The sequence below is a fragment of the Lactuca virosa genome, chromosome 9 (assembly GCF_052849685.1).
Source record: "Lactuca virosa cultivar CGN04683 chromosome 9, Lactuca_virosa_CGN04683_v6, whole genome shotgun sequence".
NCBI classification, from domain to species: Eukaryota; Viridiplantae; Streptophyta; class Magnoliopsida; order Asterales; family Asteraceae; genus Lactuca; species Lactuca virosa.
Genome location: NC_136434.1, coordinates 51,809,033 through 51,825,827, shown reverse-complemented (window position 1 = coordinate 51,825,827; position 16,795 = coordinate 51,809,033). Strand labels below are relative to the sequence as shown.

The window sequence follows — 16,795 nt, the reverse complement described above, 5'->3', positions numbered from 1 at the left end:
GGCAACCATTAATGAGGTGTTCAGGGTTGTTGATGTTTATGACCACCACGACCTTGACTACTTGGTTACTTAGGTCTTGTGATTTGGCTTAGGTTTTGTGTTATGAACATCGTAACTTCTTTGTACGATTCGAATTTTAACGAACTTTATATCCACATGTTCGTATTGGAGTCTAATACAACTTTCGTTTAGATTACTCTTGTTGATTTATTATTATTATTATTATTATTATTATTATTTTATAAAAAATAATATATTTTTACTTACGATCTTTATATCCATGTGTTTTTATGAATGTATGTATGGACGTTTTTTTATAAAATCTTAAGTAAAAATATATTACTTTTTAACTAGAGGTTGCCATGGACATAAGCATCAACAATCTTAATTATCTCATTAATGATTGCCCCACGTAGGATGTCATGAGAAAAACTTAAATAAATCAGTCATAAATATTGAATTTGTACAAAAATAACAAAAACTTATTTTTCAACAAAAATATATATATTAATGACTAAACGTGCAAAAATATATTAAGTACTAAATGTATACAAAGTGAGAGATATATTACACAATTAAGTCATTTTTTCCGACTAACCAGAAGCAGTCGGTCATAATGATTGAATATGTATAGTTTAACAAGTTGAAGGGTAAATGTGGACGAAAAAAACATCAAAACCAACAAATCATAAACACTATTTTTTACAATTTTAGTTTTTGGATGGGATGGAAGGAAGCATGCATGTGTAGATCTAATATGAGTTTCCCTTCTTGTGGGTCTGGGAAGCGGGATTTTCATTGTAGGGCAAACTGTTTTAAAAGTTGCATCATGCAAAGTGACAAAACATAAGACAACATGCATGGAGAATCAATACATGTTTATACATTTTGCAACAGATGATGTGGAAGTCCTCAATAGAGTCCAACGGGTCATGTATAGTAATGTTATAACCACAACAGATGATGTGGAGCTTCTCGATAGAGTCCAACGAGTCATGCATGGTAATGTTATAACCCTAAAATTTATGAATGCTGTTTTTAAAAGCATTAATTTTATCATAAAAAAAAATCGCGGTACACGTTGTTGCTTGTTTTTCGCTACACGTACATGTAAAACTTTTATTACCTATATATATCCATATAAATTTAATCAATTTTATCTTGAAATCTTATTTGGGGGTAGTTTTACAAAAGAATCCCCGGTTCACCCGAAATGTGATACAGGGCCCAAAACCGCCGTCAAGAAATCCCGAAACCCTACATAAACCCTGAATCAATTTCTGCCATCGGTTTCTTAAAATAGCAAAATAAAGCCTCCATCCACCTTTCTTCTTCCTCAAGCTTCAGCTGCCTATAGAATCGATGGTTTGAAGGAAATCACAGATATATCACTTGGAAGCATCAGGCAACATCAATGGCAAAGACATCCGCTTCAGGGATTTTTAACTTTTCTCCGTTCTCTTCTTCACCCTCACCCTCACCCTCACCCTCGCCGTCGCCGGCTGTTGGTGGGTCTGTTGATCCTCAACCGTCTGCACCGAAAAATGAGGAACCCACCACTCCGCGGGTTCGTAATGACAACCCAAGAACGACATCATCTGGATTTGATCCAGAGGCATTGGAAAGAGGTGCTAAGGCTCTTAGGGAAATAGCGGCCTCTTCTCAAGCCAAAAAGGTCTAATCTTTGACATAGTTTTTTTTTTTCTTTTATTGTTTTGATCTGTTGGGTAAACGTTGCAACGAATTGAATTCGTATGTACGAAATTAACATTTGCTTATTCTTCGCTTTTAGGCTTTTGAGTTGATGAAGAAGCAGGAAGAGACTAGGCAGACAGAGTTAGCTTCAAAGACGGCTGAATTTAAAGTAATGCAAGCTCAGGCTGAAACTGTAAGTTTGACACTGCCCCTGCTTCCAAGATGACTTTATGATATATCTTCATGCATGTGAATCACATGTTCTGAACTTCTGATTATAGACGAGTTTATTACTTGTGTTTATTTAGATCAAGTGTTTGGGTTAGTCTTATTCCTGTTTCAACCAACCCCTTAAAATGTATACATATATATATACTCTCGTGTGCACACATATTTCACATAATTGAAAAGTCTTGCGGGGATCTTTAATCAGGAATAGGCACTATCAATTGAAAAGACTTCTAACTTTGCCAATCATAAGAAGCTGAGATGTTCAAGGATCTTAATTAGGCCTAGGATACTGACTAATAGCTTTGTGGTGTTTATCTAATGACTTGTGCATGCTGTTTCTTTATTGTTGATTTAGGAAACAATGACTATCATTTTGATTATTGATGCAGTTTTAGGTCATATACAAAGTTGATTTGGAAATAAGTTCTGAATAAGCATAGGGGTCTAATCATGGAACATAGTGCTTACTTCTACAACATGAAAATAACTGGAAAATCTAGCTAACATGTATAACAATGACCATTAATAACATTTCTTGGCTACAAGCAGTGGCTCAAGATTTTCTCCTTTCACTTTCCTTCTTTCCCTCTACCTTCCTTTTTCTTATAAGCTGAGATTATTTCCTTTTTTTCCATGTTTAATATTAAAGCATATGTCTTTGTAAAAGTCTTATCACTTCTATGTTAGTCCTGAACGATGGTTATCCAATTACTTCACACGCCAACTTAATTTGGTCATATAAGTCTTTAATCTTCATTTAAAGTTGCATTTAGAATATGCATCTTACTATTATTTTATATTTTTGTTTATGTTTTCCAGGAGAGACAAAGAGTAATATATGATGAACAAAAAAAGCTAGCTCAACAACAAGCTCAAATAAAATCACAGATGGCTCGATATGAAGATGAACTGGCACGAAAAAGAATGCAGGCATGTTTTGTTCCCTTCATATTTTTATGGTTTAATTCATAGAGGCATGAAATAAACTTGAAAAAATCTTTCAGGCAGAAAATGAACATCACAGAACAAGAAACCAAGAACTTGTTAAAATGCAAGAAGAATCATCAATTAGACAAGAACAAGCTAGAAGAGCAACAGAAGAGCAAATCCAAGCACAACGTAGACAAACAGAAAGAGAAAAAGCTGAAATAGAAAGAGAAACAATTAGGGTTAGGGCTATGGCTGAAGCAGAAGCAAGAGCCCATGAGGCTAAATTAGCAGAAGATGTGAATAAACGAATGCTTGTAGAACGTGCAAATGCAGAAAGAGAAAAATGGGTTTCTGCCATTAACACTACCTTTGAGCACATTGGAGGTAGTGAAAAAATCTTGGTTTTTATTTCTTATTTTTTGAATGGATAAAACCTTTTAAATCATGTCTGTTTTGTAGGGGGATTGCGTGCAATATTAACTGATCAGAACAAGATGGTTGTGGCTGTTGGGGGTGTCACAGCCCTTGCTGCAGGGATCTACACAACAAGGTATAGTTTTTCACTTTGATATACAAAGTGTAATTAGTTAGTGATAATTGCTTAGGTGTTGTTTCTTTTTAAGTTAATGGACTTAGTGTGTACATCTCTTAATGTGAACAGTTATATATAGCTGTTTCTTTTTTACTTAATCCATACTGAAATGACTTAATAGGATGACTATAGGGATATGCAAAAAAAGAAAACAAATATCTTTTCGTGGACGAATCTGAGGATTTGGTTTCTACATTTCTTCTTTAAAAAATCCCTTTCAGCATATAAAAATTACGTCGAGCCTGAATTGATTGTTCATTCTGACATGTTGATTTCTTTTTTTGTACATATTTGAATTGATGTCTTCATTTGTATAAATGTTCAAAACTGTTGGTACTGTAAAAATCGTTTGTTAAATAGTTAGAAGGATAAGATGGTCATTTACTTGTATCTAGACAGTTTATTCGGTCCAAAAAAGGAATAGTCTTTGTGTATATAGGAGTAACTCCATACATACAACACTTCACCCATTCAGGAGTTAATAAGAATAAAAAAAGTAACATGCCCTTAATCTTTATAGTTTTAATAAGATAAAGAGAAACAACTGTTTGTATTACAGAGAAGGTGCTAGGGTGGTGTGGAGCTATGTGGACAGAATCTTGGGACAACCATCTTTGATCAGGGAATCTTCCAGAGGAAAATATCCATGGTCAGGCTTTTTTTCCCGTGGGCTGAGCAGCCTGTCACGTGGTGGTGGTGGTGGAGTTGCCACTCAAAATGGGAAGAATGCATTTGGTGAAGTCATTCTTAATCCATCTCTTCAGAAGAGAATTCAACAGTTGGCTGGTGCAACTGCAAATACAAAATCTCATCAGGCACCATTCAGGAATATGCTCTTTTATGGTCCTCCAGGAACAGGAAAAACCATGGCTGCCCGAGAGCTTGCCCGAAAATCTGTATGAATCTTAATCTTTTCTTTTTTCCATTGCTGTGTGTATTTATGATTTGAAATGTTTACAGGGGCTTGATTATGCATTGATGACTGGTGGAGATGTTGCACCTTTAGGTGCACAGGCTGTTACAAAGATACATCAGTTGTTTGATTGGGCCAAGAAATCTAATCGGGGTTTGTTGCTTTTTATTGATGAAGCAGATGCATTTTTGTGCGAGTAAGTCATTAATTAATTATTCTTATTCTTTTTGTTAATATATAATAGCCTGATTGGTAAAACTAACAAGAAATGTATCTTTTTGTTTTAAAAAAAATTCAGGAGGAATAAAACATATATGAGTGAAGCTCAAAGGAGTGCCCTAAATGCCCTTCTATTTCGAACTGGTGATCAATCAAAGGACATAGTCTTGGCTCTTGCAACAAATCGCCCTGGTGATCTTGATTCAGCTGTAGCAGATCGTATTGATGAAGTCCTGGAATTCCCATTGCCTGGAGAAGAAGAAAGATTCAAGCTTTTGAAACTATACCTAGACAAGTACATTGCAAAAGCTGGTGCAAGAAAACCAGGCTTCTTTTCAAAATTCTTTCAGAAAGAGCAACAGAAGATAGAGATCAAAGGTTTGACCGATGATATACTGAGGGAAGCTGCTGCAAAAACAGATGGATTTTCAGGAAGAGAGGTTGCAAAGCTTATGGCAAGTGTACAAGCTGCTGTTTATGGAAGTGAAAACTGTGTACTTGATCCACTTCTGTTTCGTGAAGTGGTTGATGATAAGGTGGCTGAGCATCAACAGAGAAGAAAGCTGGCGGGGAATGAAGGTGGTGATTAGTTAGTTATTTGTTGTTGTTTGGGTGGCATTTTGGGGCATGCAGGTGAGTTATCTGCTTTTGTGTCTTTGGTGGTCAACCCATTCGGTCAAATTGGGATGAAAGAAAGATTCTGGTACATCTGATAAAGAGTTGTTATTGATATACACAAACAGGAACAATTATTAATTGGCTTTGTATTAGGCAAAGAATCGACTTTATTTTTAACAAGATGAGATGAATGTTTTGTTTGTTTGTTTGTAGCCAGAAATTTGTTGCAATAAAATCAGAATTTAAAGCCAGCAGTTTTGTGTTTGTCTTTTCTCGCTTCCAATAAAATTTATATCAAATGACCATTTTTGCAAATTGGAAAATTGAACATGATAAGTCTGATGAGTATATCATTATTTGCAAGCATGCCAAGAAGCTTTATAAAGATTTAGTACATTGTTGAAATAGAAAATGGAACACAAGCTGGAAACATGCAGCATGAATAGAAGATAAAATCTAGTGATGGTGATCCTGGACATAACGTAAGCCACAGTACTTGCAAACAGCTGGTTCACTCTTGTCAAGGCATATGAACTCTATGGGATGCCCAAGTGCAGGATTTGTGTCTGAAATAAGAAAACACAGTAAAACCAAGTTAAATATGATGTCTATATATATATATATATATATATATATATATATATATATATAGGAGTGGGAAGAGAAAGCAACCTCCTTCACATGCTGCAATCCTGCCCTCAACTTTGATAGGAGGGACTTCATTGATCAACTCCATGGGAGATTTCTTGCTCGTATCCTGTCAATCACAAGGGATAAACAATGAGTAGGAGCTATTGGTTTGTAAAATGTTTGTGGAACGAATGGAATCTTTCAATCTAAAAGATTCTTAATATGTGTTTGCTTGGCATGGAATGGAATGAATTCTCTTGGCTCTTGGGGGTATGTCAAATGAATGGGAATGTAAATTGTATAAAATGGAAAAATAACCTTTGTTGATTTTTAATGCGAATACTTTTTTTATTTTATAAAAAGGTTTTCTGCAAAAAAGTTTCATTATTTTGGGAAATTTTTTGATAAAATCCTAAATCTTTTTTTATTAACAGAAAAATCTCATTATTTTGGGGAAATCACATAATCTGTTATTTCTTGTTAAAATAAAAAATTGGATTTTTTCGTTAATTTGGGCAAAATGTTAAATAATCGGGACTTTTCTGTTAAAAAAAAAAAATTAGGACTTTATCAAAAAAAATTCCAAAATAATGCATAAAGCCCTTTATAAAATGCTAGAATTAAGTTAACGAAAATTTTAATTTATTAAGCTATATTTTTTAGTAAAGATGGATTGCACAAATAACTAAGACGAAGACATGATCTTTTACATACTTAAAAATTTTGTCTCAGGTAGAAGGCAGCTGATTTTTTTAGTTTGTTCTAAAAAGATGTATAATGCAGTGGCCATGGTAACTTTTTAACATAAAAAGGGTTTTTAAGGGTGATTTAATCTTTTTAGTGAAGGATCAGGAATGATAAAATCATTCAAATAAAGATTTTGATGGAATTCAACTGCATTGATTATTTATCAACCATACACAACATGGGGGGAAATCTTTCATTCCAATTCCTTCGAATATCCTCAGAATCCATGAACCAAACACCACTTTAGATTCACAAATCAATTAAAAAATTTCAAGTGATGATTATCAGAATCAAAAGTATTGGATTGAAATGAAGAACAAAGAATGCCATTTATAATATACACGACACACATTGATGGCAAAAATGTCTGAAGAGAGGAAATAATCACAATCACAATCAAGAAACAAGTATAGGGCACAAGGGGGTTGAATCTTAACACAAATGTCAAATAACAGTATGTATTATTAGGGGACATGAAACTTGTCCAACCCTCTAAAATGCAGCTCCACCTCCACCCAATGGTTTTAGACGAAGTTTGGTTTTCCAAACACCCACTTACTGGTTTGAGCTTTATTAAGATTCTAGATTACAAGATTTAACAATTCATGATTTTTATTAACAAATGAATAGTTAACTTCATGAAATTAGCGTCTGATTGTTTGTTTATGACTTGATGTGTATGCCCCATTGTGAAATAAATAACATATACATGGAAAACCTAATCGACCAACTGGTAATACAAGGAAAAGAAAACCTTTTTAGGGGTTATACCAACCTGCATCCATTTAGCGGTGTGGCTGATGGTGATTTCGCTGTTAACGACGCCGCTGAAGGGTCTGAGCGACGATGAAGAAGAAGATGTTTTCAGGGCTTTCAGAAAATTGGAAGTCATGGAAAATCCTCGTTTCGCCCCGTTCATTGCCATCGAATCAATTGAGATCAAGGATGGTTTGAATGGAGAAATGAAGATCGTGGGTAATAGGGTTGGAGTTCTCGGCCTGCGCTTCCTCTTGTGTTTGTAGCAGCCGATTTGATTGAGCCAAAGTACGAAACGGGTTGTAAATTGTAACTTGTACCCCCATCTAGTTTGTAGTTATTTCATTTGAGCACTTCAACTTTTTTGTCAATGAGACACATAAGAAGTTGATTCTTAGGCTAAAAAGAGTGGTGCGGTAAGGATGTACCTCTTACATGGAGCTCGGCAAGTGAAGAAAAAAAATCCCGTGAATGACATGTTTGTATCGTTTCTCCCTCTTCTGCAATATATGGGGTTGAGGTGGGCTTCTTTTAGGGTAAGGTGGGCAACGACATGTGGTTTGTCATTCAGGACCATTTTGTTTAGTATTGTCAGCAGTCTCTTAGGGGTCGTTTGATATAGGTTCTAACCGGGTCCAAAGAGAGATTGGGTCCAAAAAAAGACAATTGGCATGTTTGATAATGATTTGAAAGTCAAGGACTCGGTCCAAAATGTGGACTCGGTCCAAGGTTTTCATCAGATTCAGTCCTCTCTTTTCTATTGATGGACCGAGAAGAAAAGTATACAATTCCCGCCTTGCCCTGATACTTTCAACGCCCATCGTGAATGACCCAACCTTTTCTCCCTCTCCAGCTTCTGTCTTCGCTGGAGTTTGCTCCCCCTTCTGTCATTGTCGACACAACACTCCTCCTCCACGTACCCAACACAACGATTCTCCTCCATTTACCCAACGACGCATCCTTGACTCAACATACTCCATCGCAGGTTATCCATCGTCGACCTTATCCTTCATCTCTGCCGGTAAGGCCTACAATCGATTTCTGATCCCCTTTATCTCTGATCCTCGTAATATTTAAACTTTTTCATTCGTTTTTTGCAATCGATTTTTGTAGGGTTTGTAATCGATTTCTGCAATTGATTTCATTTCATTTTTGTCTCCGTTAATCTCTTATGTGCTTCATGCTTTGTTTGTGTTTAGAACTAGATATGTTTTCAATTAAATGTGCTTAAAATCAGTTATGCCTTCTATGTGTTCGACAAAATGCCCCTGTTATTTATGCCTTCATCATATCTATTTGTTTAGAGGTACACAACTTTATTTATTATATTTGAAGAATATGATATGATATTTCTATAGCCAAACCATTCGGTGGTGAGAAGGAAGGATTTTTTGTTGTGAAAGAGACTGCATTTTCAGCCAAATGCAATCAAGAGTTAAGCATCTTTGATGAACATTGTGGAAAAAAGGGAAAGGAATATGCATCTTTGTTGTCAAATATGGTTGATGGTGTCCCAAAGAAACCAAGAAGTTCTCAATCACACAATGAACCCACAAACATATATATTGTATATTGTAGATTAATGGTTCTTTGTATCGAAAAATGCTTTGTGCTTGTATACATCTTTTTTGAAGAATGGTTGTAAATTACATCATTTTATAAATTATATCATCTTGTTTTGAAGTATTCAGTCAATTTCATTGTTATTTTTGAATATTTTTATAAAAATGTAATGTTATAAATTAAATGATAAAGCATAAAGAAATTATTATAAAAAATGTTGTTTGGGGGTAATATAGTAATTTTGCACAATCAGTCAGATGCAAAATCAAACAACAAGTTTCAGTCAGAAGTTAACTCAGTCATAACTTCTAACCGAGTCAGCTTCTAATTCAGTCAGCTCTGACCCAGTTAGCTCATCCTAGCCTCATATGAGAGAGATATGGCAGTTCAAAGATGACGAAAACTTTATATAAACTAAAAATGCTGGAAAAAAACCAAGTGTGAAAAAAAAAACATATAAGCATAAGACTACATAACAAGTACTTTATCGTTAGTAACAACATTTTCAAAGTATTATAAAGCCGAGAAACAAATATAAGTATATAAGTATATGACCAATACAAGTACTTCCATTCCAAAACAAGTTAAAAATGGATACTAAAAATTCAACATATCAACTATCTACTCTAAAATGTCCATAAGCGTCATCCTTTTTCCTTGTCCATTTTTATTGTGTGTCCCTTCTTCATACCTAGTATAAAAGTAAAAACCGGAAATAAAACATAGTTAGTATGTAATCAATGAATTGGTATAAAAAAAACCATGAAATATGTTCAAACTTATTACTCGCGGCTACACCGTCATCTTTTAAAAGATTTTCAATATTGTCAATAATTGTTTTCCTCAATTTTTTTTCTAACCCAATCTTGGGTGCAAACCAAAGCCTCTACTATAGGTGTCGACAAACTTGTTCGGTGTGGATATAATATATGCTCACTTGTTATGTGGAAGTGTTTGCCCCATGGCATACATGTTTGGCAATTTTTTAATCAAAAAATATAATTCTTTATCAATGGAAGTCACATTATCAATTGTCATACTCCTAGCATTTTTAATACCCCAACCATGTATGCAACCTAATAACTCACGATCTATGTCATTTCCCTTATGACTATCGATAGGTATAAAATTAATGATGCTTTTGTGCATGATCCAATTTTCATCTATGAAATACGTCATGACCCATACAGTTGATCATTTGACACGAGTTAGTCCAAGTGTCCATAATCAAATGCATTGCAGTTGTTGTAGTACTTAAGTAATCGAACAATTTTTCTTTCATCAACATAGTAAATTGCAACATCGTTACTAATTTTATGTCGAGATGGCAAGGTTACATTTCCATCAAGTGTGCTCGTATACTCAATAAATGCTTCATTTTCAACAAATTTAAAGGGTAGTTCACACATAGTTGGATAAACTTAATAAAGCTTTTTCTTATCCTTTGTCATCGGGCTTCCATATACTTACACTTCTCTCACCACTATTTTTTTTAAAAATTGAAGTGTACTTTAATTTTTAGTACTATCCGATTTTTTTAATAATTAGGATAATGTTTTCTCAATCTAGAAGTACCGCTATTCCGTGTATCATCTTCGAGAATCATGAAGCAAAATTTGCATTTTTCATGCTCCCATTTAACTCCATCATCATCTTTTATCATGACCTCGTCAAAGCATCTCCAAGCATCAACTCTTTTCTTTGATTCATTAGGTTGTCTTTTTTTTACTCGTTTATTGCACATTGTCTTGGTTTTGGGTATTCTCAACAAAGATAACATAAACATCATCCTAAACACAATAAAACATTGCAATGCAAAGTAAACATAAGGATTTCCAACAAACCAATACAATTACAACTTGAATTTTTAAAAAAAAAGTACTACTAAAGTACACTAATTTCCAACAAATCAAAATATAATTTCATGAAACAATACTACTAAAGTACATTAATTGCCTACTAATCAACTAGAATTTTCCAACAAACAAATACAAGTACAAAGTTACAACTTACAAGTAAGTTACTCTAAATCTTTACAAAACCAATACAACACACTAGAAATACATGGAATGATAAACATCAATGAGAATACATGATTATTTGAAAACTACAACAATAGGGTTTGCAAAATATCCGAATAGTTTTTTGTCTTATGAATTCTGCTTCGGTTCGTCGTAAGATATTTTCTATATAAAAAAATTTCTTAATAAATATCTAATATTTAAATTAAGCTCAAAATAGCTAAATAAACTTATGTGTACCATGAAAGTTAATTATATAACAATTATTAGTTACTTGATTTTGTAAGTCTAACTATTCTAAAAGTAAAAAATCAAAAATGTAGTCTATATAATTTCAAATAGGTTAATGACTTATATGTATAATAAATATTATCTCATGTACATATTTAGTCCCATATATATTTTTGTGCACATATAATTATTAAACTTGTTTACAATTTTCTAAAATATTATAATGATCGGCTATTGTAGGCTTGATTGGTTTTCGGGGTGCTTGGTAGCTCTGGTAAGACTTCAGACATCTTATCCAGAAAAAAACTCAACAAAAAAAATCATATATCTGTCGTATAAGAACATTATAGGTTTAATTGTTTTCGTCGTCCTTGGTAGCTCCAATGAGATTTCGGTCATCTTCTCCCACCACAAAATTGCTCCAGATATGTCATATGTGAACAATCAGATATGCGATTGATGAACCTTCAAAGACATAGGATTTTCAAAAACTCAAAAATCGATTGTTCATATATGTCATAGTTTTGGAACATGATTTTCAAACATGTCATGGGTTTTTATTTTAAAAAAACTCACTAGAACTCTAGAAAGTCACCCGAAAAACCTTAACACCTCGTTCCCGAGTTCAACTTAACTAGAGAAAGGAAAGGAAATGAGTGGAAATGAGAAAAAAATAAAAGAAATTGGTGTTCCCGAGTTTTATTAAATGAGGGAAGTGGAGGGAAAATGGGAGGATCACTTTCCGTCCTAACTTTCCTTCCGATTTGGGAGGATTTGGAAAGAAATAACAAAATTATTCATTTTCCTTCCACTTCTCTCCAACTCAGGAACACAAAAGAAAATTTTGTTTTCCTTTCCCTTCTCTTTTTTTCTCTCATGATTTTCTTTTCTCATCTCTTCTTTTCTTTTGTTGAACTCGGGAACGAGGCGTAAGGTTGATGAATTAACATGACTTCAAGGCAAATCAATTTTGATTTCGTTTCAAGCCGTCTATAATTTGAAAAATCCACCTGAAACGAGAAATCTTTTTTCAGCTCTAATGTGTGTGTGTGTGTGTTCATCGTGTTCTTGCGTTTCAGAGCAAGATGCAAGACGAAGATCATCTTGAGATGGTATCTACTTCTTGAGCATCAAACGATTTATGGGTTTAATAATCAAATGGTTTGTGGGTTTGAGTTCTTGAGTTCTTCATCAAATTTGTTTTAGATTATTGGATTTAAGCATCATGTGTGTGTGTTTATTCTTGAACATCTGAAGATTTGTGGGTTTGAACATAATAACAAATGAAGTATGTGTATGCGAGTGAGCGTTTTTGTTTGGTCGGATAAGATGACCGAAAAAATAATGTCTGGCGGGAAAATTCATGTTTGATCGTAAACCTACACTAAGAGGTCATATGTATGTTTTTTGAACGTGGTAAACAAGTTTTATGGTCATGTATATAGTTATATACATAAAAACATAACATAAGTGAATAAATGTATATGCGGAGTCAAGTTTATTACCCATACAAATAATTTTCCTTTTTCACTTATATATAATAAGAATTTCTTATTATATATAAGTGAGAATTGTAATTCTGAAGGGTTCTAAAGCAGCAACGTCAGAATTTGAGGGGGCTTAAATGAAAATAAACCCAACTAGTTTTCAGATGCTATACGCTTGAAAATCCCCCTTCTGTTCAGCAATTGCACAGAGTGAGGAGTCGCCAGCAATGGCAGCAATAGGTGGAGGAAGCGGTTCCTCAAATGCAAACGCCTCATCGTCTGCTTCTTCTCATCAAGCCCCCAAAATCCTATTAGCCAAGCCAGCTCTAGTCACTGCGGCCAAGTACAATCGCGGACCTGGTGGCGGTGGAGGCGGCGGTGGCCCCGATGACGCTTCATCGTCACTCCGCTCTCGCCTTCCCTCCGTTGGCTTTCTCAATCTGTTATCCGACTCCTGGGATTTCCACACCGATCGCTTCCTTCCGGTAAGTTGCTAGCCTTTTTTCAACTTAACCCGTCTATATGTCGTATATTGAACTCGTTTGATCGCAGTTTTTGACGGACAATACCGATTTTACGGTGATCGGAGTGATTGGTCCTGCGGGAGCTGGCAAGTCTACTATCATGAATGAGATTTATGGCTTTGATGCAACTTCCCCTGGTAGCCTAGCATTCATGCCTCTTCTATTTCACTAGTCATCTGTATATACACTTGCATTTGTGACTTCAATTAATAGTGATTAATCTTCTGTTATCGTTCGGAGTAGGGATGTTGCCTCCTTTTCCGATAGAATCCATGGAAACCAAGGCCATGGCAAGGCATTGTACAGTTGGTATTGAACCTAGAATCACTTCTGAAAGGATCATACTTCTTGATACACAGGTTTGCACATTTAAATTCCCAAACCTTTCTTAGTTTCTTTACGTTATGCTAAATTGTGCTGTATGAATGCAGCCTGTTTACAGTCCATCGATTTTGGCTGAAATGATTAGACCTGATGGTTCATCCACAATATCAGTTTTAGGTGGTGAACCCTTACCTGCTGAGTTGGCTCATGAACTCATGAGCATACAGGTATGTACCTTAAAACAAGTAGATGTTGTTACCATTTAATCTTGTGTCAATTATGTCCATTTTATGATATGCTTTCTCTAATTGACTCTGTTATCTTTTGACAAATCCTGCAAGGAACCCTTGTAGCTTGGTGTTCTCTTAACATCCATTTGTCACATTATATTGGTGGTTTCAGAAGGAGTTCATGATAACAACATGTGGCGTTTGATGACAACGGTATGATCATGGAATGTAATCACTCATTCCATTCCATTCCAGCCAACTTAGGGTTACCTTTTTGTGATTGGCAGGTGGACTTGCTAAAGCACAGCATACCAGACCCATCCTCCTTGTCTCTTTCCCATCCACAGAGCTCTAATTTAGGATCTGATAAAGAGGTGAAAGATAAAATTCAAGAGGTTGGAGAAGAATACATGGCTTCTCCTGTTTTTGTGCACACAAAGTGAGTTATCTTTTTTTCCCTTTCTTGATCTTTTTGTATGCATGCTCATACTATTTTTTGCAGGCTTCATGAACAAGATGTTGCACCACATTATCTAGCTCAACTAAAGAAAGGACTTAATCAGTATTTTAGCTCCACTTCTTTCAACAAACAGAAACATCAGAATGTAGATGATGGTGATTCTGCTTTTGCTGCTGCACCAATTAAGTCATTCTTTATTGCATCCAAGACTAACACTGACTCACTGGGGACACAACATGAGAGTTATCATTCTTCCTTGTGGAACCTACGTGATCAGGTTTGTTTCTTGTTTTTGGGTGTGTGTGTGTGTGTGTGTGAACCATTGTGTGATGGACTTTGTTTGTTTGTGGGTTCAGGTTTTATCAATGAGTGGTCCATCATTTTCAAGAACTGTGTCTGAGAGAGACTGGCTGAAGAACTCTGGGAAGATATGGGAATTAGTGAAGAATTCATCAACCATTTCTGATTACTGCAAGACACTACAAAATTCAGGTTTATTCAGGAGATAGAGCCATGGCATTTCATCTGTTATCTTATGTCATACACACAGAAAACAATGTAGGGCATTTTTATTTTTGTTTTTGTTAATTTTATGTCTGAATATGGAGGGAGGGATATAAACGTTTGCTATCTGTTTTGTGAGCTGAATGACAGTTACCATATATTAACTCTCTAAAATATATATTTTAATGTAATTCCAACATGCAAAATTGTTCTTGTAACAGTTTTGACGGTTAGTGCCTATATTTTATACTAAATACACTCTCTCTTTTTTGTTTATTTGCATTTTTGCACATGTTAAAAAATATTTTTCTTATAAATAATACTATCAAGATATAAAGACAATTTGTAACGACGGATTGCCTGACTAAAGGTGCACACATGCATAATGTTGGACACTTAATTTCATAGATCATCATCATAGGTGATATTTAACCAACTACATTAATTATATTGTTCTTAGACCTGGGATGCTTATCATCTCAACATTAAAAATGATGTATTAAATGTATATTAACATTTAACATCATGTATGAGAATTGAGAAGGTGGTCATACATGTTATTGAAAGGTACAAACACAAAAGGATTCATGATGCTTATGGACTTAGCATGGGTGACTGTGTGCTCCAAACACAAACGATAAAAGATGATTTGACAAAGTTGTCGGTGATATTAAAAATTACTCATTGCTATTTTCACTCGAACAGTTGAACCATTATGTGACTTGAAGAGAAATTGGGAGATAGCTTGTCAAATAATTAACAAAATTATTATACATACCGATCATGTATGATGAGCTGAACAAAAATTAAAGCTTTAAATGGGAACTTTTCATGTTTTCTGACAAAATCCTCGTAGCTTTCAAGTAAATATCATTAACTTATAAAAACATATTTGATAAGAAGAATAAGTTGGGTGGGTAGCTAACATTCTACAAACATCTAAAGACATCTTCAAAATAACAATAGATCATCCGCTAATCATCACTCCATCATCACATCTGATGAACCCTCCATGGCTGGCTTATCTGATTTTCTTTTGTTCTTACCTACAAGTGAATGTGATGCACAGATTTAAGTCAGATATCTTGTCAAACACCAAAAATAACATGAACATCGAAACAGCTGCTACAAACAAGTTTATTAGCAGAAATTCTCATCAAGAATGCATACCTTTCTTTTCTTTCTTGGTTGCACGCTTTGATTTGATTTTCACACTCTTTTTCATGTGAAACTTTACTGGAGATTTAATGGCATCTTGAGATGATGTTCCTGATCCTGTAAATATGCAACATCAGTAAGAGATATGATTGATGGCCAATGACTCGATACATATACATAGTTATGTACCACAACATAATAACTTCCGATTTACAAGATGTGATATCGTCAGAAACTGGCACTCATCTCTTCTTATCCGATGTCTACTCCTAATGGATGCATTCATTTATGTTGATATTACAAGCAAAATAATGGAAAGTGAGGATGGTATACATACCATCTGCAACAGCCATCTCGATATCTTCCATTGTAATAAGCCCCTTTTCGACAGCCTCCTTCTGGTCCTGCTCAATGTTTAGTAGATTGTTCAGTAAACCGCTTTAATTAGTCACGTAGCCAAGCAATTTTGTCCATGATAAGACTACATATAAACGTATTGTACACAAAACTATCACATACCCGGCGCCATTTTTTCAGGATCTTTCGCTTACGCTTCCCGGAGATAACAGTGTTTTGGGGCTTATGCTTGACCTTTCCAGTAAAAGGATCACCATGCACCGCTCTTTTGCGGTCTGCGATGGCGGCTCTCCGCCGCTTCTGTACCACGTTAAAAACAGCCATTTAGATATATCGCTTTCTGTCTCCCTTTGAAGCTCAAGGCAATTAGGGTTTCAAATGTTGAACAAGGGCTTCCGCAGTTCGTTATTTGTATTTTGTCGACAAGAAACTAGCAGTACGTTCCCCTCATGTCTCGGAAAAATCTTATTTAGTCCCTAGCCTTTTTATTTAGAGTAAATTCAAGGTAAAATACTACAAATAGACAAAAAAATTGGGGTCAATTTCGAAATTTAGTCATAAAAATAGATTTTTCCGGCTATAGACATACATTCCGCGGAGGACCC

General features: G+C 34.9%; 4 protein-coding genes across 4 annotated transcripts; 2 read left to right on the top strand and 2 right to left on the bottom strand.

Moving 5' to 3' along the window:
• The first annotated feature begins 1,184 nt into the window (after window positions 1-1,184).
• LOC145136603 (uncharacterized) lies at window positions 1,185-5,449 on the top strand. The gene is made up of 8 exons (XM_079070714.1): window positions 1,185-1,675; window positions 1,793-1,888; window positions 2,746-2,856; window positions 2,931-3,240; window positions 3,316-3,406; window positions 4,008-4,344; window positions 4,409-4,557; window positions 4,660-5,449. Exons 1-8 carry the CDS (start codon window positions 1,415-1,417, stop codon window positions 5,168-5,170), a joined length of 1,866 nt encoding a protein of 621 aa, XP_078926840.1. The 5' UTR covers window positions 1,185-1,414; the 3' UTR covers window positions 5,171-5,449.
• A 72-nt stretch (window positions 5,450-5,521) lies between these two features.
• On the bottom strand, window positions 5,522-7,625 carry LOC145136602 (NADH-ubiquinone oxidoreductase-like protein). Its single transcript, XM_079070713.1, has 3 exons — window positions 7,351-7,625; window positions 5,871-5,955; window positions 5,522-5,764 (listed from the first exon to the last, which is right to left on the bottom strand). Exons 1-3 carry the CDS (start codon window positions 7,498-7,500, stop codon window positions 5,655-5,657), a joined length of 345 nt encoding a protein of 114 aa, XP_078926839.1. The 5' UTR covers window positions 7,501-7,625; the 3' UTR covers window positions 5,522-5,654.
• A 5,190-nt stretch (window positions 7,626-12,815) lies between these two features.
• On the top strand, window positions 12,816-14,929 carry LOC145135920 (uncharacterized). The gene is made up of 8 exons (XM_079070131.1): window positions 12,816-13,118; window positions 13,186-13,294; window positions 13,401-13,516; window positions 13,589-13,708; window positions 13,835-13,924; window positions 13,999-14,150; window positions 14,214-14,448; window positions 14,528-14,929. The coding sequence occupies exons 1-8, from the start codon at window positions 12,861-12,863 to the stop codon at window positions 14,678-14,680; spliced, it is 1,233 nt and encodes a 410-aa protein (XP_078926257.1). The 5' UTR covers window positions 12,816-12,860; the 3' UTR covers window positions 14,681-14,929.
• Window positions 14,930-15,466: 537 nt separating this feature from the next.
• LOC145136277 (uncharacterized) lies at window positions 15,467-16,584 on the bottom strand. Its single transcript, XM_079070428.1, has 4 exons — window positions 16,353-16,584; window positions 16,171-16,237; window positions 15,846-15,950; window positions 15,467-15,721 (listed from the first exon to the last, which is right to left on the bottom strand). The coding sequence occupies exons 1-4, from the start codon at window positions 16,512-16,514 to the stop codon at window positions 15,657-15,659; spliced, it is 399 nt and encodes a 132-aa protein (XP_078926554.1). The 5' UTR covers window positions 16,515-16,584; the 3' UTR covers window positions 15,467-15,656.
• Window positions 16,585-16,795: the final 211 nt, after the last annotated feature.

Bases quoted from the DNA above. Each gene is read 5' to 3' on its own strand.
- LOC145136603 (XM_079070714.1), top strand. From the start codon at position 1,415: ATGGCAAAGACATCCGCTTCAGGGATTTTTAACTTTTCTCCGTTCTCT. The intron at 1,676-1,792 runs GTCTAATCTTTG...CTTCGCTTTTAG, and splicing joins CCTCTTCTCAAGCCAAAAAG to GCTTTTGAGTTGATGAAGAA. The intron at 3,407-4,007 runs GTATAGTTTTTC...TTTGTATTACAG, and splicing joins GCAGGGATCTACACAACAAG to AGAAGGTGCTAGGGTGGTGT.
- LOC145136602 (XM_079070713.1), bottom strand. From the start codon at position 7,500: ATGGCAATGAACGGGGCGAAACGAGGATTTTCCATGACTTCCAATTTT. The intron at 5,956-7,350 runs GTTGGTATAACC...TGTGATTGACAG, and splicing joins ACACCGCTAAATGGATGCAG to GATACGAGCAAGAAATCTCC. The intron at 5,765-5,870 runs GTTGCTTTCTCT...TTCTTATTTCAG, and splicing joins GATTGCAGCATGTGAAGGAG to ACACAAATCCTGCACTTGGG.
- LOC145135920 (XM_079070131.1), top strand. From the start codon at position 12,861: ATGGCAGCAATAGGTGGAGGAAGCGGTTCCTCAAATGCAAACGCCTCA. The intron at 13,709-13,834 runs GTATGTACCTTA...GAACCCTTGTAG, and splicing joins ATGAACTCATGAGCATACAG to CTTGGTGTTCTCTTAACATC. The intron at 14,151-14,213 runs GTGAGTTATCTT...TATTTTTTGCAG, and splicing joins CCTGTTTTTGTGCACACAAA to GCTTCATGAACAAGATGTTG.
- LOC145136277 (XM_079070428.1), bottom strand. From the start codon at position 16,514: ATGGCTGTTTTTAACGTGGTACAGAAGCGGCGGAGAGCCGCCATCGCA. The intron at 15,951-16,170 runs GTATGTATACCA...GCATATTTACAG, and splicing joins CGAGATGGCTGTTGCAGATG to GATCAGGAACATCATCTCAA. The intron at 15,722-15,845 runs GTATGCATTCTT...ATTCACTTGTAG, and splicing joins AACCAAGAAAGAAAAGAAAG to GTAAGAACAAAAGAAAATCA.